General features: G+C 38.5%; 1 protein-coding gene across 2 annotated transcripts; it reads right to left on the bottom strand.

Annotated features, from left to right (window-relative positions):
• Positions 1–642: 642 nt before the first annotated feature.
• rell2 (RELT like 2) lies at positions 643–23,425 on the bottom strand. Of its 2 annotated transcripts, none has more exons than XM_042419902.1 (7): positions 23,243–23,425; positions 11,115–11,153; positions 10,334–10,536; positions 8,362–8,424; positions 7,976–8,039; positions 7,267–7,443; positions 643–7,152 (listed from the first exon to the last, which is right to left on the bottom strand). In XM_042419902.1, the coding sequence occupies exons 3-7, from the start codon at positions 10,521–10,523 to the stop codon at positions 5,262–5,264; spliced, it is 2,385 nt and encodes a 794-aa protein (XP_042275836.1). In that variant the 5' UTR covers positions 10,524–10,536; positions 11,115–11,153; positions 23,243–23,425; the 3' UTR covers positions 643–5,261. The 2 variants fall into 2 exon arrangements, with proteins under 2 accessions (XP_042275836.1, XP_042275837.1); XM_042419903.1 differs by lacking the exon at positions 23,243–23,425 and adding an exon at positions 13,596–13,748.
• Between the last annotated feature and the right edge of the window lie 689 nt (positions 23,426–24,114).

Below are 24,114 nucleotides of genomic sequence, written 5' to 3'. Positions count from 1 at the left end.
CTGTTGCTAACCAGTCTTTGTAGTGAAGAGACTCTCAAGGGCCAGAGGCTTAATTTATACTGGGCTGAATTCCAGCAAATAGAAATCTAAACACTATATACACAATATCCCTTCTTGTGTTTTTATTAAATCCTTAAAGGGCCTGGTCACCCAAATTACATAAATACATATTTTGTCACTTTTTTGTTATCTAATCCGTTTTGAATGTATCTGCTAAGGGAATGCTATTCTCTTCATTGCACTGGGGTGACGGCAGAACTTTCAGAAGTAAACATACCAAAGCTGTCTGCATGGCCACAAACTACTGGGGCTACGTGAGAAAATATGTTGGGTTTTTTAATATATATAAATATAATTTGCATAGATTGACCCTTTAGAAATGAGTGGTGAGTTTGTTTATGTGGACGTTTTTGGTGTTTTAAGAAGTTGCTTTTAATGCAAGGGTTCTTCTAAAACACTGAGACACAGCAAAGCTAGCTGCTAGCTAGTGACTTAGTGGAGCATTTAGCAGCTTAAGAGCCAGATATTTCTCTCAGGCGTTGATGGAGGACAAAACCAGAGGTAAAAGGAGTGTGAATATTGGACTTACATTCATCAGGTGGTCACAAACACGACTCCTAATGAATGCTAATGTTGCTCTGTGTCTGCTAGAAGTGTAAATAGGCAACTGTTCACTAACAAGCTCACCATAACAACTTTATAAGGTGATAATATGTAAAATTTGGTGTTCACATCTTGTTGCTCAGCCCGAGTGGTCAAAAAAAAACAATTAAAGCAAGTGTAAATAGTAATCCTCAAAATCATTTTATTATTTCATTTCTACATTTGTTTCTAAGTGCTCATTGTTTTCATGTTTTTGCGATCAAACAGCCACTCTAACCACCTGAGGCCGGTACTACGAAGCAGGATTTAGGGTTAGCAAGGTAACTTCAGGTTTAACCCTGGGTTTTCAGAGTTACGATGGTGGTTCACCGGGGTACATCGACATGGTAACTTATGCTGCACATTTAACCTACAAGTTATGTTCAAGATATCAGATCAAAGCGTATAAAAGCATGGCCGACTGACCAATCAATTCTCTTGGAAAATGGCATCACCATTTGTAGAAGATCCTGTGGAGCTTGGTGTGTAAATAGTGAGAGGGTCTCTTAGGAAGGCAAGAGTTTTTAGAGACCAGCAAAACCCTGTGGCTTTCCTTGAAAATTTTTTATATGAGAGGTATAAATTCTCATCGGAGGGAATGACTTATCTGTGTCAGCCCCTTGAGCCCTGAGCCCTATGTTGTCAGTGTGACACATCAGAGTTGTGCACCTACAGTCCTGCAGACTGTACGCATTGCCTTGCATTACTTTGCTACCTTACTTACTTAGCAACCCAGCAGTTTAACACTGACTCATTGAGACATACCCTGTGCAAATGTGGCCTGTGGGGAGTTCCCACTTCTGCCAGGGTCTGGGCCAGACACCCCTTTCCAACCCTTCCATTAAGGGGCAACCCTCATTATTGCAGAGGGCCAGCTCCTCAGCAGGAGTGTACTCCTGTGTAGGAGGGCACTCCTCCTGTCTTCATCATTTCATTTTTTTCTCTTGTTTGCTACAAGCAATGTCAAAGCCATTTCATTATGCTCTTGTATACTGATCTCATCCTAAAACAGAGACTGATTGAAGCACTAAAGCTTTGTATTTGTTGTACTTATAAGATATGAAAGTAAGCCTACTTAGCGCTTTGAATTATGTTATTTATATTTATTTCTTATTAGCTCCCAAGTCCGTTTGACAGTGCCAGGGTTGCAGCTGAAAGAATAAGGCTAAAATTGTCATACATGCCATAATAATACATCTAAGCAACATATTAATTTGGAATACACAAATGTAATTATAGTCAGATCTAACTTTGCCCTAAAGATGGGGCAGTGATATTGATATGCCTATTCACACAGTTGGCGATTTTTTGCTAGCTGTCCTTCCTGCATTTGGCAGTTGCAACTGTGTTGCTTTTAGCCTGGATTATGTCCTTAACTTCTTTGTATTTGTCTAATATTATAGTTTGCTCTTTGTAAAATATATATCTTCTGCCGGTAGACTTGTCCATGTTTGAAATTGGTCATATGTTGCAAACACCGCCCCGTTTATGTGAATACACTCATGACTAAATTGGGAAAACCTGGGTTGACTTAACAAGTTGATAACCACCGTCATATGACCACTTAGTGAGATTGTGGTTGTTGGGCTTAGTGAAGCCAGATAACAAAAAGATGTCTGGTATGCTGAACTTGCTTGGTAGTACAGGCCTCTGGTTCTTCAAGTTATCCAGAAAACAAACACAAAAAAGCTACAACTAATATTTTTTTCCTTAACATTGACAAGTTAAATATTGGGATGTTTCTTTTTTTACCCAATAAAGAGCTTTTTTGTGTAATTGTTTTTATACATAAAAGAAAATCCCCCACCTCCCTTTTATTTCAACTTGGGTCACCAACATAGGCAGTCAGATGATCGCACAAGTTTTAAACAAAACCACAATTTCACCCCATTATCTAAACAATGTCATCCCGAAATGATAAAAAACAGTGGACAGGCCCACAAAGTCCGTAACAATTGTTAATTTGAGTAATTAACAAAAATTAGAGAAATGTTTAAAAAAGGCAATTTTCCTTAAAATTGTGTCAAAGCAGACTATATTAATACCTTATATTCTCTGGATTGCACCAGATTGTTGTTGCAGGGTATATTGTAGAATGACCTTGTTATTAATTATGTACTTAGGGAGTATATAGACATGCTGTACAGTAAAGGTTAAATGAAAAGTTGTGTATATATGCTTTATGTATAATATCATATCATACATCCGTGACTATGGTAGAAACCACAGCTACAGGACATTTCTGCTCCATTGCTGGGATTAGTAGATTTTTAAAAAATACTTCAGAATGAATGGTCTTGCTGTTATGACAGACAGAATAATGTTGTATTACAACAAAAAGCAAATCAATGGAGAGTTCTACCATAGTCCCCATGTACAACATCACTGTCTACTATCTGATGTATAAGGTGTACAAGATTACTTTAAAATATTCCCTACACTTTAAAATACACATAATATTTTTGAAATCAATTACTCTTAAGTTTCACAGTTTTAAGGACTGCAGAGTTTATTCTGTGGATGTGTTTATGTCTGTGTACTGTTGTCTGAGAGTTTTTTTCTCATATATGACTGCTATAGCAGGTACTGTGTGATTATAGAATCATCAGTACAAAGTCTATGGCTGTACTTGCCATCATTGCTCTCATTTGCCGTTGTTTTGCACTTTCCTTGTAAGCATTTAATTTATGCTGAACAGGGACACATGAGTAATTGGCAGGAGCAGAAGGAAGAGGCGTGAATACCAAGACACGTAAAATACCCAGTGCACTTGTGGATATGCATTAGTATCATGGTCTGGGACTGGAGTGGCTGGTATACAGGAGATGTAGTATATTTACCAGTCTAAGTGCCTGGTTACACTGATAAAAGAAGAAAATGCTACTGATATTACTGGTGTAACTACTGTACATGGCCACATGAATGACTGGGGAGTTTGGCTGGTGCTGAAGAAAAAAGCATTGCCCAGGGTTTGGTCACTGAGAACCACTGGCAGTGTTTTTATGGTGGGAAGCCAGTCAGGGATCATGTCTTTATTGCTGCACAACCACTAACAGGGTGACTTTCCAAATTAGGAGACAAAAAAGAGAAATTTGGAATGAAAAGACTGTTTGCAATGGTCCAGGAGGAAACGTACTTGTCAAAAGCAACTGCATGAAGATAGAGTAAGACAAATGTGATGTATTTCAAATATACTTTCAAGAACTTGTTGCAAATTCAATTAACTGATACATCTCCATCTGTCTAGCTGCCCATAGAGCTGCCAAAGCTGCTTGTGCTGTTAATCTTGTTTTACAATCAGGAGGATCAATAAATGAGATTAGAGGTTGAGAGCATTTACCATCATTAAACATCAATAAATGATCACCACGGTTATCAAATCAATAAATTAACCATACAGCTTTGATGGTGATGATGCCCCTGTTAATGTTTTCAACTTTAAGAAACTATAAGAAAATGGGTATTCCAAATAAGGAGACACTCTCATCATAAAATGACAAATCAAGTAACAAAAAGTCAGACATGCTGTACTGTTTTAAAATTTTGGATATATTTTCCCTAGCCATTGGTTTCAATTCATTTGTGTATGGTATGAAAATCTTGAAACTTGCGCGACTTGTGTAAATCCATCACTATGCACATCAGGTCTGCACTACTGCCAAATTAAATGCAGACAAAATGTTCACATAACACAATTGAATTTCAAGAATTCAGTAATAGATTTTCAGCAATGTCAGTCTGTTGTTCAGTTAGTTGGTCCACGACTTTGGTCCAGACTGAAAACTACTGGATGGATTGGCAAAAAAAATTGTACAGACATTCATAGATCCAGATGATTATACCAGTGACTCTCATGATTATCTGGCTTTCTTATAGTGCTACCATAAGTTTGACATTTGTGGTTTCAAATGAAATACCTACACCATGGGTGGATCGCCATGAAATTTGGTACAGATATCCATGTTCCCATCTGGATGAATTTTAATAACTTTGGTGATCCCCTGACTTTTCATCTAGCACCACCATCAGGTTAAAATACCAGTCCGTCCAATACTTTGGCTTATGACTCCATAGCTGCAAAACTAATGACATTACAATCAGCCTAAGCTGTACTTTGGTGTTCAGGCTAACAAGCTAAACTATGGTAACCATGGAGGTCACCATAGTTAGAACATTGTTAGAACATTGTTTTCTAAACATCATCGTGAGCATGTTGACATTAGCATTCAGCTAAAAGCACTGCTGTAGTACAGCCTCACAGAGCTGCTAGCGCCTACAGCAGCTTCTGGTCTTCTTGTTATACTGTAAAGAAATAAAAGGCCTATGGCTGCCTGGAGAAATAGAAAAAATCATCCAAAAATCTAAAACATAACAGAAGGGTTGGCAAAATGGTAAGCTATGATCCAAAGCCTATGTGGCTAAAATTATTCACATGGTTTTCCATCAGTCAGTCAGAGAGTCAGTAGACCAGCCAGTCCAGTCCAGCTGCAAATGTACCATAGTACCTCCTGTGGTTAAATGATTAAAAGCATTATCACATTTATTTTGTTTTATCATTACTATAATTCATTTCCTCTAGTACTCTAGTGGTGTTACTCCTCAAATCTTTCTTTGAGTTGTCACAGGACAGTTTGAACTTTTCCCTCTTCCTCTTCCACCCTTTCTGCTTCTTCAACCTGCGTCACCTTGCAGTCCCTAATATCTTCCATCTCTACCATATCGTCCTTTTCCTGGCTCACCACTGACCTAACTTCTGCCCCAGAAGTCTCTTCGATTTGTGTTGCACGTTGTCCAATATCTGAAATGGGGACATGTCCTCCCTGACTGAGTGGACTAACACCCGCTTTTCCAGATTCAACCCCAAATTCAGAAGTCTCTCCTGTCTGGTTTTTTTGTGAGGTAGACTGCTCTTCCTTCTCCACCATAGTAACCACAGAAAACTCCCTCTTGCTGTCTGAGCTGGGCTTGACGATGGTCATACTACTTATTCTGCTCCCTAGAGGTGAGGAGGGCAACAGCGGACTGGAAGGAGACAGACTGTTCTGTTTGTCTTTAGAAAGCTGATCAGAGGGAGAGGAAAGGGCAGAGCCAATAAAATCTCCCACAGGTGGTGAAAGTTTCTCTGTTTTGAGAATCCCAGTTTTTATTTCTGTCATTTCTTCTGATTTTGGGATTCTGGCTTCTTCTAGCTCTTGTTCCTTTAGAGATGATGGGCTTGAAACCATATCGCCTTTGGTAAAGGTCGTCGATGTTACAGATGTCACACTTCCTGACTTTACATTCAGACGAGGTGAACTTCCAAAAGAAGGGGCTTGGTCAGCTGGAGAAGAAGAGGAGGGGGTTTGTGGTGATACTAGCAAGCTATCAAGTTTTGGACTAGCAGTAAGGGCAGGTGAGGGAATTCGGGCTTGTAAGGGACTAGTGCTTTTTCCAAAGGATGAAGAAGGAATAGGAGATTGGCTGGACATTGCCCGACCTGATGGGAGCTTAGGGCTTGGAGTGAGGGTAGGGGAAAAGGCAGTTTTTGCAGCTTCTGATGATGCATTCCTTGAGCTTAGTTTGGGACTCGGTGTGACCGCAAAGGGTGAGGTAGGAGTTTTTAATGAAGAGACTGACGATGGGGTCTTGATTGGGAATGAAGATGGAGGGGAAGAACCTAAGCTTATTAAAGCTGGGCTAGCATCAAAACCTGGTTCCTGATCTGGGCTGGACCTTGGGTCAGGGGGAGTTTGGGTTACCGGAGTCAAACCTGGAATAGTTCCAGGTCCAGGGGCAATGGGCGTAGATGTCTGCAGGGGCCCAGGATCATACGCTTCCTCATTTCTTAAAATGTTATACTCAACATCTTGTTTCTCTGTTCTCTTAAATGTCTGCCCAGATGAGGCAGAAGATGGAATGGGAAGGGAGCTGGGGGCAGAAGCTGCTGTATTCCCATCTGAGGGATTGACTGTGAGGCTGGTACGAGGCTCAGGACTGGGTCCATGTGTAGAGCCATCCTTGGGAACAGAGTTAGAGTCATGGGCCTGTTTGTCTGTTTGGGAAGTTTGAGAATTAACAGAACTTGAAATGTTTGTCCCGTGTTGAGGTGAGGCAGGTGTTTGGTGCTTTGTGGTCTTGGTTTCAGGTGTGGAACCAGGTTTAGTACCACTTTCAGGGGTGTCTTTAATTTTCTTTGTCAGCAATGGTTCCTCCAGCACTACGGGTTGCTGCTGAATAGCAAATCTAATCCCTCCAGTCTCCCTACCTGTATCCTCTGCTGCTTTAATGCCAGAAGGGTCACTGCCCCGCCTCAGCCCAAATATGGTCATACTCTTCCTGCGTTTCCCCACATTCGGAGCAGTCCCATTGGAGTTCTCTGAGGGTGGGAGGACATCCTTAAACATGCTTCTCAAGTTGTACTCGGCATCCTTTTGCTCCTCGCTGTCCTGGGATTGGTCCAGCTGGTCACCAGAACCAGCCAAAGCATTAGGACCCCCGTGGGGCTTCTTATCAGTGTGTATCACCCGGAATCTGAAGGGATTGTGACACAGTCAGTTATGCATGTCTTGACCTCTTATTTGTTGACATATCTACACTATCCCAGCATGCTTGATGTGCAGAAGCAATGTGATTCTGTGTTGTTACCTGCCAACAGAGAAGACAGTCTGCTCTCCAGGTCGTTGTTTGTAGCGGGGGGTTCTGCTTTGTCGGCGGCCCTTTTTGGATCGAACCAGAGCACAGAGGTGGCAGGAGTTGTGGTCAGTGCCTGAGTGCACTGTGTGATGATGGGGAGGAATACCACCAATGGACTCCTTACGCAACCTGGACATTAACATTAACATCATTATTACCATCATGAACATTGGATTGATATATCATCCAATATTAGCTTATTGCAGATATATCATATTGGTGTATAAGTAACAAGAAATTGCAGTACAGAAATGCTGGGTACTGTACGTCATGATTTATTTTCTACGTCTGATTCCATTGCACTTTGCTTTAATTGTCACAACAACTTTTTCACCTCAGGCAAGAGTAAAAACTTTTTTGTGATATTTTGAGATTGTTTTTAATTTTTCAGCGTTTCTATTCAGGTTTTTTAATGCTCAAATTGAGCATGTGCATAAAACCAAGTGGATGAAAACCCACCTGTTGGTTATATAGTATGACTGCTCAGTGATATTCAGTCTAACTGTTAAGTAAAAGTACTCTGCACCATAAACACATTTATTTTGAAAATCCAGAGTTTTTAAAGTTGAAGATTAAAATGAAAAATTCTCATTTCCTGTGAAAATAACATGCAGTCAACACACGGTTTCACACTAATACAGACATGGATGGATGAGTGTACCTTGGGTCGTGGCGCACACAGACATTGTGATTTCCCAACATCTCATTGAAGGCTTCCATGTTGGCTGGAGATGACAAAAAGAACTCATATTAGAGAACTAATTTGGTAGCCTACTATTTGATGGATTTGCGGATACATACTAATGTACTCTGATAAGAATAAGAAAATTGCAGGGCCCTGGATATAGTAATGTATGTGTCATCTTAGTATTTTTTAGCATATCAACAGCTTTCAAAAATATATCCATGACGAGTATCAACCTGCAAAACAGCACACAGGATACAGATAACAGTAAAACAGAACATAATGAAGGAGGAGAATCATCAAAATTACAATAGACAAAACAAACTAGACTAACAAACTAGAACCTGAACTTGAACAATCACCTTCATTTTCAATAATGCATTTGAGAATCTGCTCCACTGTATCCTGGTTCTCTTCATCCTCATCTGAAACACAGCAGAGCAAGAACAAAATGAAACCCACATTTGTTAGATTTTACAATGTCAGCTAGCACTAGTGAAAGCTTGACTGCATTTATACACAATCTCTCAATAAATAATAGCCCTGTACATTTGTTATGATGTATTTATTTATCTTATTTAAAATATGGTTCCAACAAACTCTGGAACTGGTTGGGGGGTGAAGTCTGTCTGACTGTTTTTTCTTTACTGTCCTGAATTCTCAATGATACTAATCTAAAGTGGCCAGAATACCAACAGTGTTGTTTCAAACAACAATTTCAAAGAAATAGTTTTAAAGATAAACAGAGTTGGCAATGAGTAGAAACAGCTAAACACAAAACTATTTAACCACCACAGAATGCTGAAAAGCATGGTCATGACTGAAGTCTCTGCTCTGAAGCCAAATCACTTCACAGAACACATAGAATACAAAAATATAAAAAAAAAATATGAAGAGGAAAATGCACCAATTATTTTATTTCAAATACAGTGAAATATAGGTGATACATTGTTTTCCCAGAAATGTGTGCTATATTTAGACTGTTACTGCTATTTAACAAAAAACATGAATACATTTTGGAAGTCTGATGTAAGCTAGATGCAGCCCTTGTCTACAGTATATAGAGCAAAATCTGACTAATTCTCAGAATTTGTTTACACAAGACAAAATTCCAAAGCAAACTGGCAACCAGTGTAAATATCTTGGTGCTGCAGGAAGGAAGACTAGGAAATGGAGTCAGGTGAAATCTTCTTCAGTCTCTAGATCTACCCTTGTGAAAAATCATTGACAATTGTACATTGGGAGTGTATTTAAACAGAATTGTATGGGAAACCTCTTTTACATGAATTTAAATGATGGAATTATAATTAAATATTATATATAATATACAATTATTATTTTAATTCTCAATCATCCATTTATTGGCTTTGCAGTGTTGTTAGGATGTTTTGGGATATAGATGTATAGCTTTTGCTGTCTTTGTGTAATTCAGTGTAATTCAGGCGGGCAAATACTGAGCTTAGTTGGCTCAGTATTCTCAGTATTCACTATCATAACTAAGGGCAAATACACAACTAAGGACACACAACATAACATTTTTCACGGCCAAACACTGCATAATATAGCGTCATTACTTACGCATCACCCAGCTCAAAGCTGCACTGATTCAGTCCTCTGAGACACAACATTCAGGGATGTTGGAAGAGCCAAACAGATACAAATTCGACCATTTCAACCATCTCAGTTTCAGCCAGTTGAACCAGTTGAAGTTGTGCTTGATTTTGTTACAAACGATAACTCAGAATATGAAATACAATCTCAAATTGTCAAAGTTCAATTTCAAAACCTTCAATATTATTGAAAATACAAATACTGCTCCAAATGACCAAATTCAGACCGACAGTTAGTTAGATAGTTATAATATGTAAACTTGTCTTGAACTATCTTGGTTTTAGAGGGGTGATTTCACCCACTGACGCATATTTCTAAAGCAGCAGAGTGTCCCACTGAGACACTCTGAGAATAATAACAAATAACTTGTTGAGATGGACATCTTTGTGTAGTGCACTATTCAAGCAAAAGCTTTTTCTGCCACTTCCAGGTCAGATTTGTCTACAGTGTGAGTGAGGTATGTCCATACATGTGTGCAGACATCTTTATGTATCAAAGTGAGTGTATGTTTTAGTAACTTGGTGTGTGTGAGTACGTGTGATATGGACTTCAAAGAAGACCACACAGGTTTGTAAGTGTTTGTGTATTTCTGAAGGAGTGTTGGTATGGAGAGGGATGGAGAGAGAGAGAGATGTGAGAGAAAGGAATGGACTTCTTTCTGTTCATGTTAAATGAAAAAGGTTCGCTTCTCTGCTTCTCTATTCTGCTTTTTTCTCAACCTACCGTCAGCATTTCCTCCAAGCTTCTCCTCCTCCTCCTCATCGTCCATGTCTCCAGTGCGGCAGCTGTAGCCCTTCTTCTTCAGCAGGTGGCAGATGAGGAAGCCAAGCAGTCCGGTGATGAAGAAGAGGAAGACCACCAGAAAAATCATGTAGGACGGGGGAGCCTCCACCGGGGCTTGTGATTCAGTCATGATGTAACTTCAACTAAGAGTTCAAGGGAGAGATTAGATTTAATAACTTGTGTGTTCCTGTAGCTTCAGCATGTTGCAGTTTTACCACTGAAGTGGGTTTCAGGGGTAAAAGCAGAATTAGGTCGAGGTATAGGAAATAATAAACTGCCTCATCTGTTTCTGTTAAATCACCATTTGATGTTATGTTGTTTGGCTCTAATTAAAAATGGTGAGAATGACAGCCACTCACATTATGCAACAGCTACTTATTACAGACACATTATCACTACAAGGATAGATGGGAAATGTTGTGTGAGATTTTTAATTGCATAAAGCACATGAAGGCAATAGAATATGACACATATTAAGGGGGGATTAGTGACTAGTGAAGATGAGTAAATGTCCACTGGCAGTGAGAGCTCTAACATGGCTAGTTTGTGTGGTTAAGAAGTGATTATGAGTAAAAAAAGAAAGAAAAGAAACAGACTGTAATGAGGTTTTGTACAAGAATGATGAGAAAGATTATTAGTAACTGCCAGTACAGTATTTACAGTAACACCCCCAGCCCCAAGCAAGAGAGACAGAAATATAGTGTGAGAAAAAAACACTTACAGGCTTTGGAGTTGGTTCAAATCATCTTCAGGCTTTTCCCTGGTCAACATCAAGAGTCGGTATGTGATAAACAAAGAGGGCAGAAAGAGAAAGAGAGGAAGACATCACAGTCAGATTATCAAAAGTCATCCTATAAAAACATATGAATAGGCTTTAAGATATAAGTTCTGTATCTTTTGAGACACTTCAGAGGGAGGGGGAGGTGTGCATTTTAGTGTTTAATGTGTTACATCTTTCATGTGCCTACGAGGCCTACGACTTTTTCACATCTGACATTTTGGAAAAGCAGTTGGAAAAGTACAGGTGTACTCAGTTAAATTATTGATGGCCATCAAAGTGTTCCAGGCCAGCTGCACTAATCAAAATTTTTATATCAACAGTGGAAAAAATGACATGTGTTATGCAAATGGTGTTGCTCGTACTGGCAAGCCCAAAGATAATTATCATCCCTCAGCTCTACAGAGCATTTTAGCATCTTTCAGCTTATTGTTTTGGTTTTACAGCCTGAAGCTTTAATGTTTTGGTTCAGTTTCACTGCTTGCATCAACCTTTTTCCAGCAACAGTAGGCAGCTGTTTTCAGTGAAAAAGCTCTGATGAACCCACTGTGTGCTACCTGTCCAGCACCAACACAGTGGAGTATTTAGCAGCTAAACAGCAAGGGGCCCTCTTGTCCTAGCAGTACTTTATTTAGTTTTAATACTTTTTCAGGTGAGAAAGTAACCATGTAGACTCCCAATATGTGGTCGGTTGATCCAGATAATGCCTATTTGAAAAGTTGATGGTTGTTGTTGTTGAAGCAGCCTGCTGCTGCTGCAGACCATGGATGTATAACAAGATATGGATACAGCGTCAGAGGCGGGGCCCCATTCATTCCTATGAAAGTTGCTCAGTGGTGCATGAAGCCAAAAAAGTTCAACATCTTCCGCATTGCTTCCACATCTGTGGGGCCCATAGAGCAAGCCCACTAGTGACTTTCACCGACCGAGCTGGCTACTTCTGGTTTAGCCCCCCCGGCTAACTTGAATGGGGATAAAACGATTCAATTGTGCGGCTCTTCTAGACTTTTTAAATGTGACTGGACCGAACAGATCAAATTCTGATAGTGAGACAAGTCGTTTCGTGGAGGAAAAATGTATCCGCTGATTTACAGTTGTCTCTTTCACAATGTAAATCTATGAAAGAAAGTCTTTTTGGGCCCAATAGTCAGCATAGTCAAAGTTGTGGAGATTTGGTTGATAAACAATGTCAAAATGTGTGCATTGGATAAGAGGTTAAAAGCAGTGAACAGCATGTGCCCCTCCAGTGTGGGTTCCCCTTAGCTCCACCTTTTCTGTGTATCTACAGAGAAAGGAGGAGGCACAGAGGTGGTGTACGAGAAGGAGAAGAGACAAAGATAAAACAAGAGAACTCCTACAATCCGCAGATTTACCGATGTCTCTTTCACAATGTAAGTCTATGGGAAAAAGTCTTATTGGGCCCAATAGCATCACATGACATTGTAATTATACGGTTTGGCCGCTATGTCAAATTGGCTTCCTGGGGGAAGTTGTTCCTTAGACTTATGTATTTTATGTATGTATTGCATTTCAGTGCTTTAAGTAAAGATTTTGGAATTGCCTATATTAATATGCTAAAATTTATGGGGTAACATTTTACATAACAAGTATTAGCACAACAAATATTAGTAAGGTAGTGTAAAATATAATATAAGTGTGTAGAAACATGGTGGTGCAACATGGCAGGTCCTCTCCGTGGAAGGGGATCCGCTCTCTATGTAGGGCTCATTCTGAGGTAAGGAAAACACAACTATTCCTATTTTCAGGTGATTATACACTTATTAAAACATACTTATGAATACTGTATGCCATATCTGCCAAGTCCGTTCTGCTAGATGCTACTAAACCTTACACACTGGACCTTTAGGGCAGGGCCTTCATTATTACCTAACCTTGAGGCCCTGTGTCAAAATCTAATTTTAAGACCATAAGCAAATAGTACATATTCCTGAAAAAAACATGTTGTGTTAAATTACCAAAAACAATTTTAGAACTAACGAGTTGACACACAGCAAACCTGGGGCTAGGTATTGCTCCAGCATGGTAATAGTAGTATTGCTGGCCAATAATGTTGTATAATAAAGATGACATGTGTAGTCTACAGTGTGCAATGAAAACCAAAAAGAGATATACCTCACAAAAATAAAACAGTGACAGTCAAAAATATTGAAACTTTGTGTCCAGCATCAAACTATTTCTGAACACACTTTACATCATGTTTGTTATGTTTATTTTGTTTGCGGTAATAATATTCATGCATGAGCATGTAAATATGCATTTGCCTTATACTTATTTTTTGTAAAGCACAAGTGTAATTTTCCCAGGCTATCATTTCTGCAACAAATACACATGAGCCTTGCAAAATACAGTCAGTTTGCAACAGCTTCCTTTATGCCTGTTAGCCAACAAATAAATAGTTCTTACCATTTTCCTGTCTGTCTGTCAACAGTGGACACATCCTAACATGTGAAAGTCGGCATGGTCAAAGTTAAGGCATGCCAACAAAAACACAGAAAAAAAAAGCTGTGGACATTTGGTTGATAAACAATGTCAAAATGTGTGCGCCGGATAAGAGGTTAAAAGCAGAGAACAGCGAGTGCCCCTACAGTGTGGGTTCCCCTTAGCTCCACCTTTTCTGTGTATCTACAGAGAAAGGAGGAGGCACAGAGGTGGTGTATGAGAAGGAGAAGAGACAAAGATAAAACAAGGGAACATTGTACATTGCTTTAACATAAAAAAAACATATGTGAGCCTGTAAACATGTAGAAGCCTGTAAATATAACACTAGTTCACACCAATATGATACATTCCTGGTTTACATAATACGTGATATACAGTAGATTCATACATGTATGGAAAGTATATGTGATGTAATATGTAATCATGAATGTGCAAACAGTATACATACACATACATGCACACACACACACACATGCATGCACACACACACACACACAGTGTAGACTAGAGTTAACATATAGTGGCTTATCAGTGTTGGCCTTCCGCTGGCTTATCAGCGTCCATTAACGCCCCTCACACTTACACTTAAACTTATCAGCACTCGTTGGCACTGAAATGTTTTTTAGGGGGGGTGAAGCCCTCTGAAACAGCATTGATAGATAACGTTAGCTCACTCTCCACTAAACATCTTCAAAACTGTTTTATTTTCACTTCCAAAAGACTTTAACCATCTTTTCTGCATTGCTTGGGATGTTAAACCTGTTAAATGACACAGTCCTACCTGTGGAACACTTTAACTTCAGTAACTTTGGTTCAGGATCACTTATACTCCTGAACCAAACTACTACCTTTCAAATGAAGGATTGAAGAACAGTATTTTGGGTACATTATTTTGTGCTCAAAAATGGGGGTGTCTGGTAAGAGGTTAATTCACAGTGTAAATCATGTAGTAAATGGTACAATATAACAATAGCATACTACTGTGAATGCAATGGAAATAAAAGAAATCAGCTTCAATCATGCACTGAACGTACTGTATGTCTATATCACAAAAGTTGGCAATCAACACTACAAGCCAGATGGTACACAGCTTCAGCTGATACTCTCCACAGATTTACACAATACTACTGTCCCATGGAAAGCTTTTACTCTTTTCATACTGGTTATATCTTATGTATAAAAAAACATTTGAAGTGACTTGTCCATGAGTACATTGGATCACCAAAGACCAATAACCAGAGTTATATGGGGAACAATTTGAATAATTTGAAAATGTATCCTATAGAGGACACCACTGAGACTAAATGTAATAGAAGCCTGAACGCAAGTTTATAAGAGTAGTCTGAAATACACTTTCATGTTTTCTTGAGAAGAGACCGATTAAAAGATTGATACCATTTTCGTGTCTGAATGTTGAATATGAAGTTACTTCCTGCACCTGGTTAGCTTAGCTTAGTTTAGCATAAACACTGGAAACAGGGGTAGACAGCTAGCCTGGCCTTGTTCAGAATTAAAAACTTGCTTACCAGCACCTTTATTCTAACTCTTGGTACAAAAGCAACAGCATTGGGTAAGTTAATTGAAAAATGTAATCATTTACAAATTACATATGGCTCATTAAAACATTGCTGCAAGCTGAATTCCATCCAGCAATCACACAATTACTTATTGGCATTCTATCTGCTTTATATGAGCGCATCTCTTTCATTTGCATCTAATTTGTTTATATATGTGGTTATTAATTTACTTAACCTGCTACTCACCTGCTTTATATGAGCTTATTTCTTTTATCTGCATCTTACTTATTTATATATGAACCTCTTTCTTTTATCTTGAACTTTGATCTGTTTATGTATGGGCTCAGTGTTGCTTGATATATGTGCTCTAATTTAGTATGTCATACAGGGGGGCTTACATGGGTTTCTGATTTTTACATTTTTATTCTGTAAATCCTTTTAATCTAATCTAAACTTTTAAGCTTGAAAAGTGCTATGTAGATACAATCATTATTATTATCATTACATCAATACAATAACAGCAAAAGTAATTAGTTGCATTACTTGTTACTCATCTGTCAGCTCTGTTAAAAGCACCCTTTAACCAAAGTCAAAACCTCCACACCCACATGTTCCATCCTCTGTGTTTAACACGGGTAGAAAAACAGGCCCCCAGCCGACAGTTTGGAGGTCTTCACTTTATTTAGCTTCACGTTAGCCACAGTGACTAACTCAGTCCCATCCTCTCAGTGAAGCTGCGTTGTTCTCACAACCTCCAACTCTGAACTAAACCAGCTGATTTCTTAGCAGTGGGTAATGTTAGCAAGACAGCTAAGAAAACTCAACATGTAAATGAGACAAGTTTGGACCTGGAGTCCCATTTTGCCTCTTTTCATGGTGGCTAACCATGTCCCCTCACTGCCAGCCCCTGCGTCTAACTAGCATGTAGCGGAGCAGTCTGTCAAGTAAAAGTAATGGAGCGTTACTGAGATTCATAACTGTACTGTAATTACTGAATTTTAAATTGTAATCACTTACACCAGTTGTTACTGAGAAATGTAATCACATTAGGCAATAATTACTAATAACTAATACTGTAACTAACTATAACTATTCCTTTAAGCCACAGGCAATAATCAAAACTCAAAACATGATCGAAATGACTTGCAATGGACATGGTCTCAATTAGCACACTGTATAACTTCCAGTTGATTAAAGTAAGGCTGGGTAGCAAGAAAAACAACCGAGTCCCTTATGCTTGAGCCAACAGATCTATTTACTTTTCTAAATAAGAGATACAGAGCAACTACTTCATAATTAAGAGTCTTTTCTCCTCTACCAAAGTCCTTTTAGGGTCAGCTCTATCTCTGTTCCACTCCCTTCCTCCCCTTCCCATGTTAAGAGTGTTTATTATTTTCAGACTGAATACTCTGGGGAGTAAAAAGAAAAAGGGAAAAAGAAACTCTTGGTTTATCTGTTTGTGTATCTAAATGATCATACCTTTGTGTCAGTTTTTAGATTTTTTTAAGACATCTTTCTTGTTTTCATGCTCTCATGAAAATATGTGAAATGAGCATTATGTTTACATGTAAGATATGTGAACAGTGGTATAAGTCTATCCCACCATGAAGAGCATACGGTGGAAAGACTATAAATAGTAGTTTGACATTGAATTAGTGCAGTGGAAAGTTCCCGGGGAAGAAGATATATTTACCCTCATGTCCAATCCATGTCCTAACTCCTGACAACAAGCTGTCTACAGTGAGTTTGCATCTTCTTATCTAACCATGACTGCAACCTTCACCTACTTTAAAATCTACTGTTTTAACCTCGCTTGTCAAAGCTTATTTTTCACATGATATTATATGAAATCAACATGCAGTTGTCACTCATCCACAACATGTAATATTATGGTTTTTGAGACTGTGTTAAATGTTCGGTAGAGTTGTGTGAAGTATTTAAGTAACCCTGCTGTCACTCTCAACCACAGTAAAACCATTTCCTGTTTTATTTAAGAGAGTAAAGGGTCACTCACACAAACACACACACACTCACAAACAGCCATATGACTGAGCTGAGCAGCACACAAATACACACACAGCATAGTATTGTTTTAGGTTGTGCAGCTTAGTTCCTCTCCTAAGACTGCAAAAATACAGGAATTTGACAACTGGTATTCAGTTATGCAGAGAGAAAAATCACTCTCCAAGGAATCACACGTGTAATGTTCATTTACTTTATTTATTCAGGAAATGTCATTGAGATCAAGATCTCTTTTGCAAGAGAGACCTGAGAGCAGATTCCATATACACAGGATCCCAGTAAGACGAGTTCATTCACATCACAATCACAAAACAATCATCATACACACTCACAGACACACTACTGAAAACAATCACAAACATTATGAGGAATTAGGGCTCTGCAATATATCAATATTATATCAATATCATGATATGAGACTAGATATCGTCTTAGATTTTGGATATCGTAATATCATAATATGGCATAAGTGATGTCATTTCCTGGTTTTAAAGGCTTTAAAGTGATGTCATTGTCCGAACTTACCAGACTGTTGTAGCTGTTCCATTATTTGACTTTACCCACTTAGTCATTACTGTATATCCACATTACTGATGATTATTTATCAAAAATCTCATTGTGTAAATATTTTAGTCATCCCTACAGTATTGTTGCAATATTGATATTGAGGTATGTGGTCAGAAATATTGTGATATTTGATTTTGTCCATATCGTCCAGCCCTATGAGGAATATCAGCTAAAGTCAGTGATTCAAAGTCAGTCAGAAAGTAAACTGTGACTCTACCTTTAAATGATGAACAAGAGTAAGACCAAGTTCAGACAGACAACAGTACTGTGTAAAGAAACAGAGCTCCCTCATTCATTTCAATGAATGCAGAGGTTCTGACGTCAAAGACACAGGGTTGTCAGTCAAAAAAAACTGAACCTGGCTCAACTTTTGCTGGAATGCAAAGCGTTGGCCAGTCAAATACATCAAGGTGACAGCCACAGTACTGCTGTAATCTCAGAAGGATGTTTACAGTGCTTACAGCGCTGAAACAAGAATGTGGATAAAATAGATTATATTACAACTTGATCAACCAAAAGAAAGGAGAGCCTTAACCTTTGGTGCAGAGTTGACATTGTGGCCAAAAGATGAAACCAGAAGGAAAGTATTACAGTAAATTTAGCAAATTTCAAGTAATATTTACCCTCATTCATATATATTTCTTATTAGATGTGTTTCCTAAGAGGTTTACATCAGGTTCTACTTTGCATGATAATCATAAAACAATGAGAAATGGATAATATCACATTTCCTCATAACCAATGTATTTCCATGGATGTGAAAGGATATACAACAGATGCAGATGCAGGAAGAGACAGATCTGATGCTGAGAGGAAGTTAATGCCTGCACACAGTCTCTCTCCCTTACATACACCGGCAGCTTAAAGAGAGGAAGAGCTGAGAGAAGCAGGGAGATGACTCAGCGTTATCATGACCTCGACTGAATTGCCTCCTTGTGACGTGTGTATGTGTGCGTTTGGTGCTTTATGACTGCAGTGTGTTGCTACAAAATTAAGACAGAGAGATACAGTGAAGGAGGGACAGGGATGTGTGGTGTGAGTGTGTAGAGGGTTGCGTATGTTTAGTTGGGTGTACCGGTCATTACGTCACAGAGCTGTGACATCATAGGGATCTATGATAGTTTGCATGCATCGACAGATAGGAGAGAGGGCAGTGACTGGATTTTATATATGTAAAACCTGGCTGCAGTGATGCAGTAAAACCTTAAAGTGTGTGAATGCTCACAATGAAAACTTGATTAAAATATAATATCATATTTTATTATACAGTTCCCTTTATTATGTGTTCAAAATGTAACATTTATAAATTTAACAAAGGTAATATTTACTGCAGGGCTTCTGGATTTCATTAAATTATAAGATGTTTTTAATTTGTCCACCACATTTGTGTGTGGTTAATAGTGCCATGACTATTAATAGTAAGGTCATGTAATGTCACCTGTTGCATTGATTTGGTTTACACAGGTGAATTGTAAATCAGCTCATGCTTGCTGGATTAAGTATATTTATTTCTCTGTCCTGTAGAAACTGAAGAAATCTCATATTATATAAAACCAGTGAAAGTCACTCTTGGTCCAAATGTTGAAACAAATTATCTGCCCATTCACCTGAGCAGGTAATCTGAGACAAAATAAACAAAAGGCAGAAAGTTGAGCATCTACTGTAGCAAGACAAATAGAGATATTATTTGCAGTAGATGGTGGTTATTTACACCAAAGAACAACAAAAAAGCCAACTCAGAGGAGCAAGTATGCTACGTTAGCTAACTTAGCAAGCTCTCACGTAAACGTTAGCTAGCTGACATGTTACGCTCTGTCTACTAAAAGGATAACATACTAAGTAGCTAGGTCAGGCAGATACACTTCCATCTTTTTGATTGCCTCAATTTACCGTGAGCTAAATCAATGCAGCCAATTTAAAGTGTTTATATTAAAACTGTCATAATACCCTCAGAGCTAAGCTATGTCCTGATACAGAAAACAAGTGTAAACTATTTTGGCTCTCCTCTGACTTCACAATGGACCCTTTTGCAAAGTCTTTGACTCTGCCATCTATGTTAAAGGACACCTTGCTAAGCATTAAGTTCTGTTTTTAACCAACACATTTGTCTTCAGTTATATCAGCTAACACAGGCTAGCTCACCTAGGTTTGGAGGGAGACTCTTTTGCGTGTCCACTGAGTTCACAAAGGGCTCTCTTTCCTGTGAAGGAAAAATTTGACTCTGTCTTGTCTATTTTAAAGGACACCTTGTTGAGCATAAAGTCATGTTTTAACTATTAAATTGTCTTTGTATACAGTACAGTACAGTATAACATTACCTTTTGTCTGTTAACTTGCTTACTGTAACTTGCTAATGATGTCTCATTGTTGTAAAATTGCAAAAACAAATCCTTCCCCAATACAAAACTGCAAACATCAAGTCATAAAAAACAGTTGGTAACACAATGACAATGCTGATTGTTTCCAGTTCCACCCGTTTTGCATTCACAGCCATCTACTTGCTATAGGAGAGTGATCCAGTGATGTCTGTTTCTATAGATATTAAACAATGCATCATATCCCAAATAAATTAGTCACAAATTGCCCATTACCTTGATTGGATTCAGTTGGTGTCTCTAATCTGCAGCATTTCTTGAGGGCTTTATAATTAAATCAATATGCAGGCAGTTACAGTGCAACATGTACAGCTTTGCTTTTGTTATTTGGCTATATTCGAGTTGCCAAACTGGATTCAGCCAGCAGAATCCCTTTCTGTCTTCAAAAATCCCTTTTTGTTTATTATGCTCTCTATCTATCCATCCTTCCCTAGTTCTCACTCTCTGTCAAAAAGAAAAAAATAATCTGCTAGACACACCTACTTCACACACCTCAAGCCTTGTGGCACGTGTGTCAGCTGGAACATGGAGGCTTCTCCTTGATCTACTGTGGATTGCACCTCACTTGTACATCACTTTGGACAAAAGCATCTGCCAGATGAATACATGTAAATGTATGTATTCAGTGGCTAATCACAAGGTTCTGGTATAGGGACAGGTAGAGAATGAGTCCATACCAGACAAACAAATCATGGAGGTGATGATTTCCTCTATGTTTAATACAGAAGCAGAGTGTTGCTATTTATGGGAATGTCCACCCTTTCCATGGAGCATTGAAAGGACGACTTCTCCTGAAGTTAGTTACTTAACAGAAAGAACAATAAAGCTGCCAGGCAGTAAATACAACACCAGCCAGTAACCTAATATTGCCCTGGTGCTAAAATTGGTTCCAGGTGGTTGGAACTGAATCACTTACATACTAAAATATCCCCAAACTCCTCAATTTTATAACTTCAAGAGATATGGATGTAAATCACATTCTTCCTTCTCTGTTCTTTACCTTTTCTTCTCTACTGTCACCAAAATATTCAACTAAGATTTAATTCTGTACCAACATGTTAGCGTCCAAAATATATAAGTAAACACAATCAATCTCCAGAAATATTTGACAAGTTGAGCCTCAGCTGACGCTGACCTTCACAAGCTTATTGTTTTGTTTAAAACACACAAACTCACAGTGGAGAAAAATGACCCGCAAGATAACGTCTAACTAGTGCGCTTTTTCTTAATCTGTGAATTTATTGGTATTTAAAACATTACTTCATTATCATCACCCTAATCATCATGATAATCATTACATAAAAAAATGCATTAACATCATCAGCACTTTCAGTTTCACCTTCTTCATCCTTACTGTCATTATCAGCATGCTGCTAAATTTTAGCTATGTACCACATACAAAGACATGTGACAGGAATCCAGGAGTTTGTTTAGCTCTCTGTTAGAAGGAAATCCAACATCACCTTTTCACTTTTCCGTGTATTCACACTCCAAAAGAGTGAAAAGAGAGAGATCACTGCAGACTGCCAATATGTAATTTGTATTCTTTGCTGTGTAAACACCTTAATGTCAGCCCTTTTGCATGCGCCTGTGTCTGTGTGGATTTCTACAGTCCAAAAAAGCATGCAACTCAGTCCACAAAACAGTTCATACTTCAAGCGACTCAGGCAAACAGAAAACACAAAATATTCCATAGCTCCATAACTTGTACACACTGGAAAATATAAAGTCTATGTATGTTTGTGACTGGACATTTGAGAACATTACTTCCTGATTTACAACCAAATGTGACAATTTCTTTAATAACATATGTACAAATGGACTTTATGCTCTTCTTGTTGTGTATTGGCAGTTGAGGAAAAAGGTGCATACATGTTTTCTTTTCCTCCCCCTAAATTATGCATAATGTAGCATACAGTAGCCCAGGCTACATACAATATGTGTTCATGTCTAATGTGATATGTGGATGTTTTGGCACATATATAAACATTAAAGACTGATGATCACTTTAACTGCATACTTAGTGTACAAGTCCCCCATCAATTTAACAACTGGTGACACACAGTTTTTGATTGTAGATGATAAAGTCATAGTAGCAAAACTATGTGCATGGCTTTTGTCTTACAGCAGGCACTATATCAGAAATAACAGATGCCAGCTGATAAATATTTGACTAACTTCCTGTGGGACGGCTGGGAACTCTCATACTGCATTTTTTCCCCTCAGCTAAATCCTGCTATTTGTCAGTATTTCTGGTCCATGAAAGTGTCCCATTGACATCCACAACCTTATCCAGAGGTCATTAACAGGCCTAATGGCTCCCAGCATCAACCACACCAGCTCTATTTCTAACTTGCTGTTGGCCTTTAAGGAGGATTTACAGTTGTGTGAGTCGAGGGGGGGTTATTATCGTCCTCCCGTTATATATGGTCCGCAAAATCACTCCCACCAGATATCATTGGAAAATGTTATAACATATCGCGTTTTTTGCGTTTCGGCTGCTATACATCTCTTAAATAAAGCATCTGAATGCTCTTTATCAATTGACTTGGCGCTGTTCTTTAATTCGGCATACACATTACTTCACACACATTACTTTAGCATTTAATGTACCTAACATTGATCAGCTGTAACCGCCCGAGATAGGTGCGGTGTTTTTGGTGGGAGACTTGCAGTGACAAACATCATTTGAAGTTGAAATTTGATTAAAATAACAACTCTTGGTTGCATTATATTAGGTCGAATATACCAGTGCTTTCCAATAATCCTTACCATGTCTTGTGTATTATTATATTTAGTGCGTGGCCCTTCATTCAGTCAAAAAAAAACATCCAAGTGCGATTTTTTTGGAATGGAGTTTGAGATTCTTCATGCAGGAGGCAGGACGGCGTCTGTAGTCTATCATCACCTGCTGTAGCGCTCATTTACTGCATAATCCTCATCCTCCACACCCAAGCGATAACACCGTCGTCTTTTTCACTACAACTTGCGATCACCTCAAGGAAAGCAGGTTGTCCAGTCAATTCAGAAGCACACAGTGAGACCTTATCGCTATGCTGAAGGTTAAATTCTTGATGAGTCAGTGTTTTTAAGGCACCAGAAAACAGATACATGCAGCCTGGGTACTCACCTTCAGTCAGGCAGGGACACATGCAGGCTGGGATGCTGTCCCATGACTGCTGCCCATATAGTCCGTATCCTCTGGCCGGAGCGTGAAGATGCTGCTGTGTGCTGACTGAGGAGGACAGACTGACAGGAAGCTGGGAGGCATCTGTCTGTCTGCTCCATAGACTACCTCTGATGCAAGTTTGAATTTAACCTTTGTTTGTCCAGAGAGAATCAGCTGCCTGAAAAAAATCTGCTGTGCCGATCTATTTTATTAATAGGGTTCACTCTCCATCTACTCATGTATCCAGCACACAATGTCTTTACAATGTAGTAATTATTTATTAAAATAAATGATTATCCATATGGTGTAAGGTTACTGTCGCCTAATCAAAATAAGCATTAATACATTCTCTATCGATTAGTTAAATTGATTAAACATCTAAACCACTTTAGAAATTCAGAAATATGTAGGCTGTGACTTCAGACTCCTTGAGCCTTCCCCAAGATACAAACTGATTACTTAAATTTAATTAAATAGAACAAATAACAATAATTTTAAAAAAAAACATGAATATTCTGCTGCAAGTTACATATTTTATGTCTTTGCTCCATCTCTTTTGAAATTCCTGTCCCACCAGGAAAATAAATAAAATGATGAAGAAATAAGAAGACGTAAAAAATCACAGTATTTAAAGTATTCAGCAGTATTTCTGGAGGAATCTGACATTCATCCCATCAGTTATTAGTTGACTGTTCAGAGATAAGATATCTTTACTTCAGCGTATCTCATGTGATGGAGTTTTGTATGTTGATTTCAATAATGATGGGTATATTTTTGAAGGGTTAAATGATTGAATGCACATTTTTTTTCAGAGATGCTTGTTATAAAAAGGG

The sequence above is a fragment of the Thunnus maccoyii genome, chromosome 8 (assembly GCF_910596095.1).
Source record: "Thunnus maccoyii chromosome 8, fThuMac1.1, whole genome shotgun sequence".
Lineage (NCBI taxonomy): Eukaryota > Metazoa > Chordata > Actinopteri > Scombriformes > Scombridae > Thunnus > Thunnus maccoyii.
Note: the sequence above shows the minus strand (reverse complement) of the source record. Positions and strands in the feature narration are given on the sequence as shown.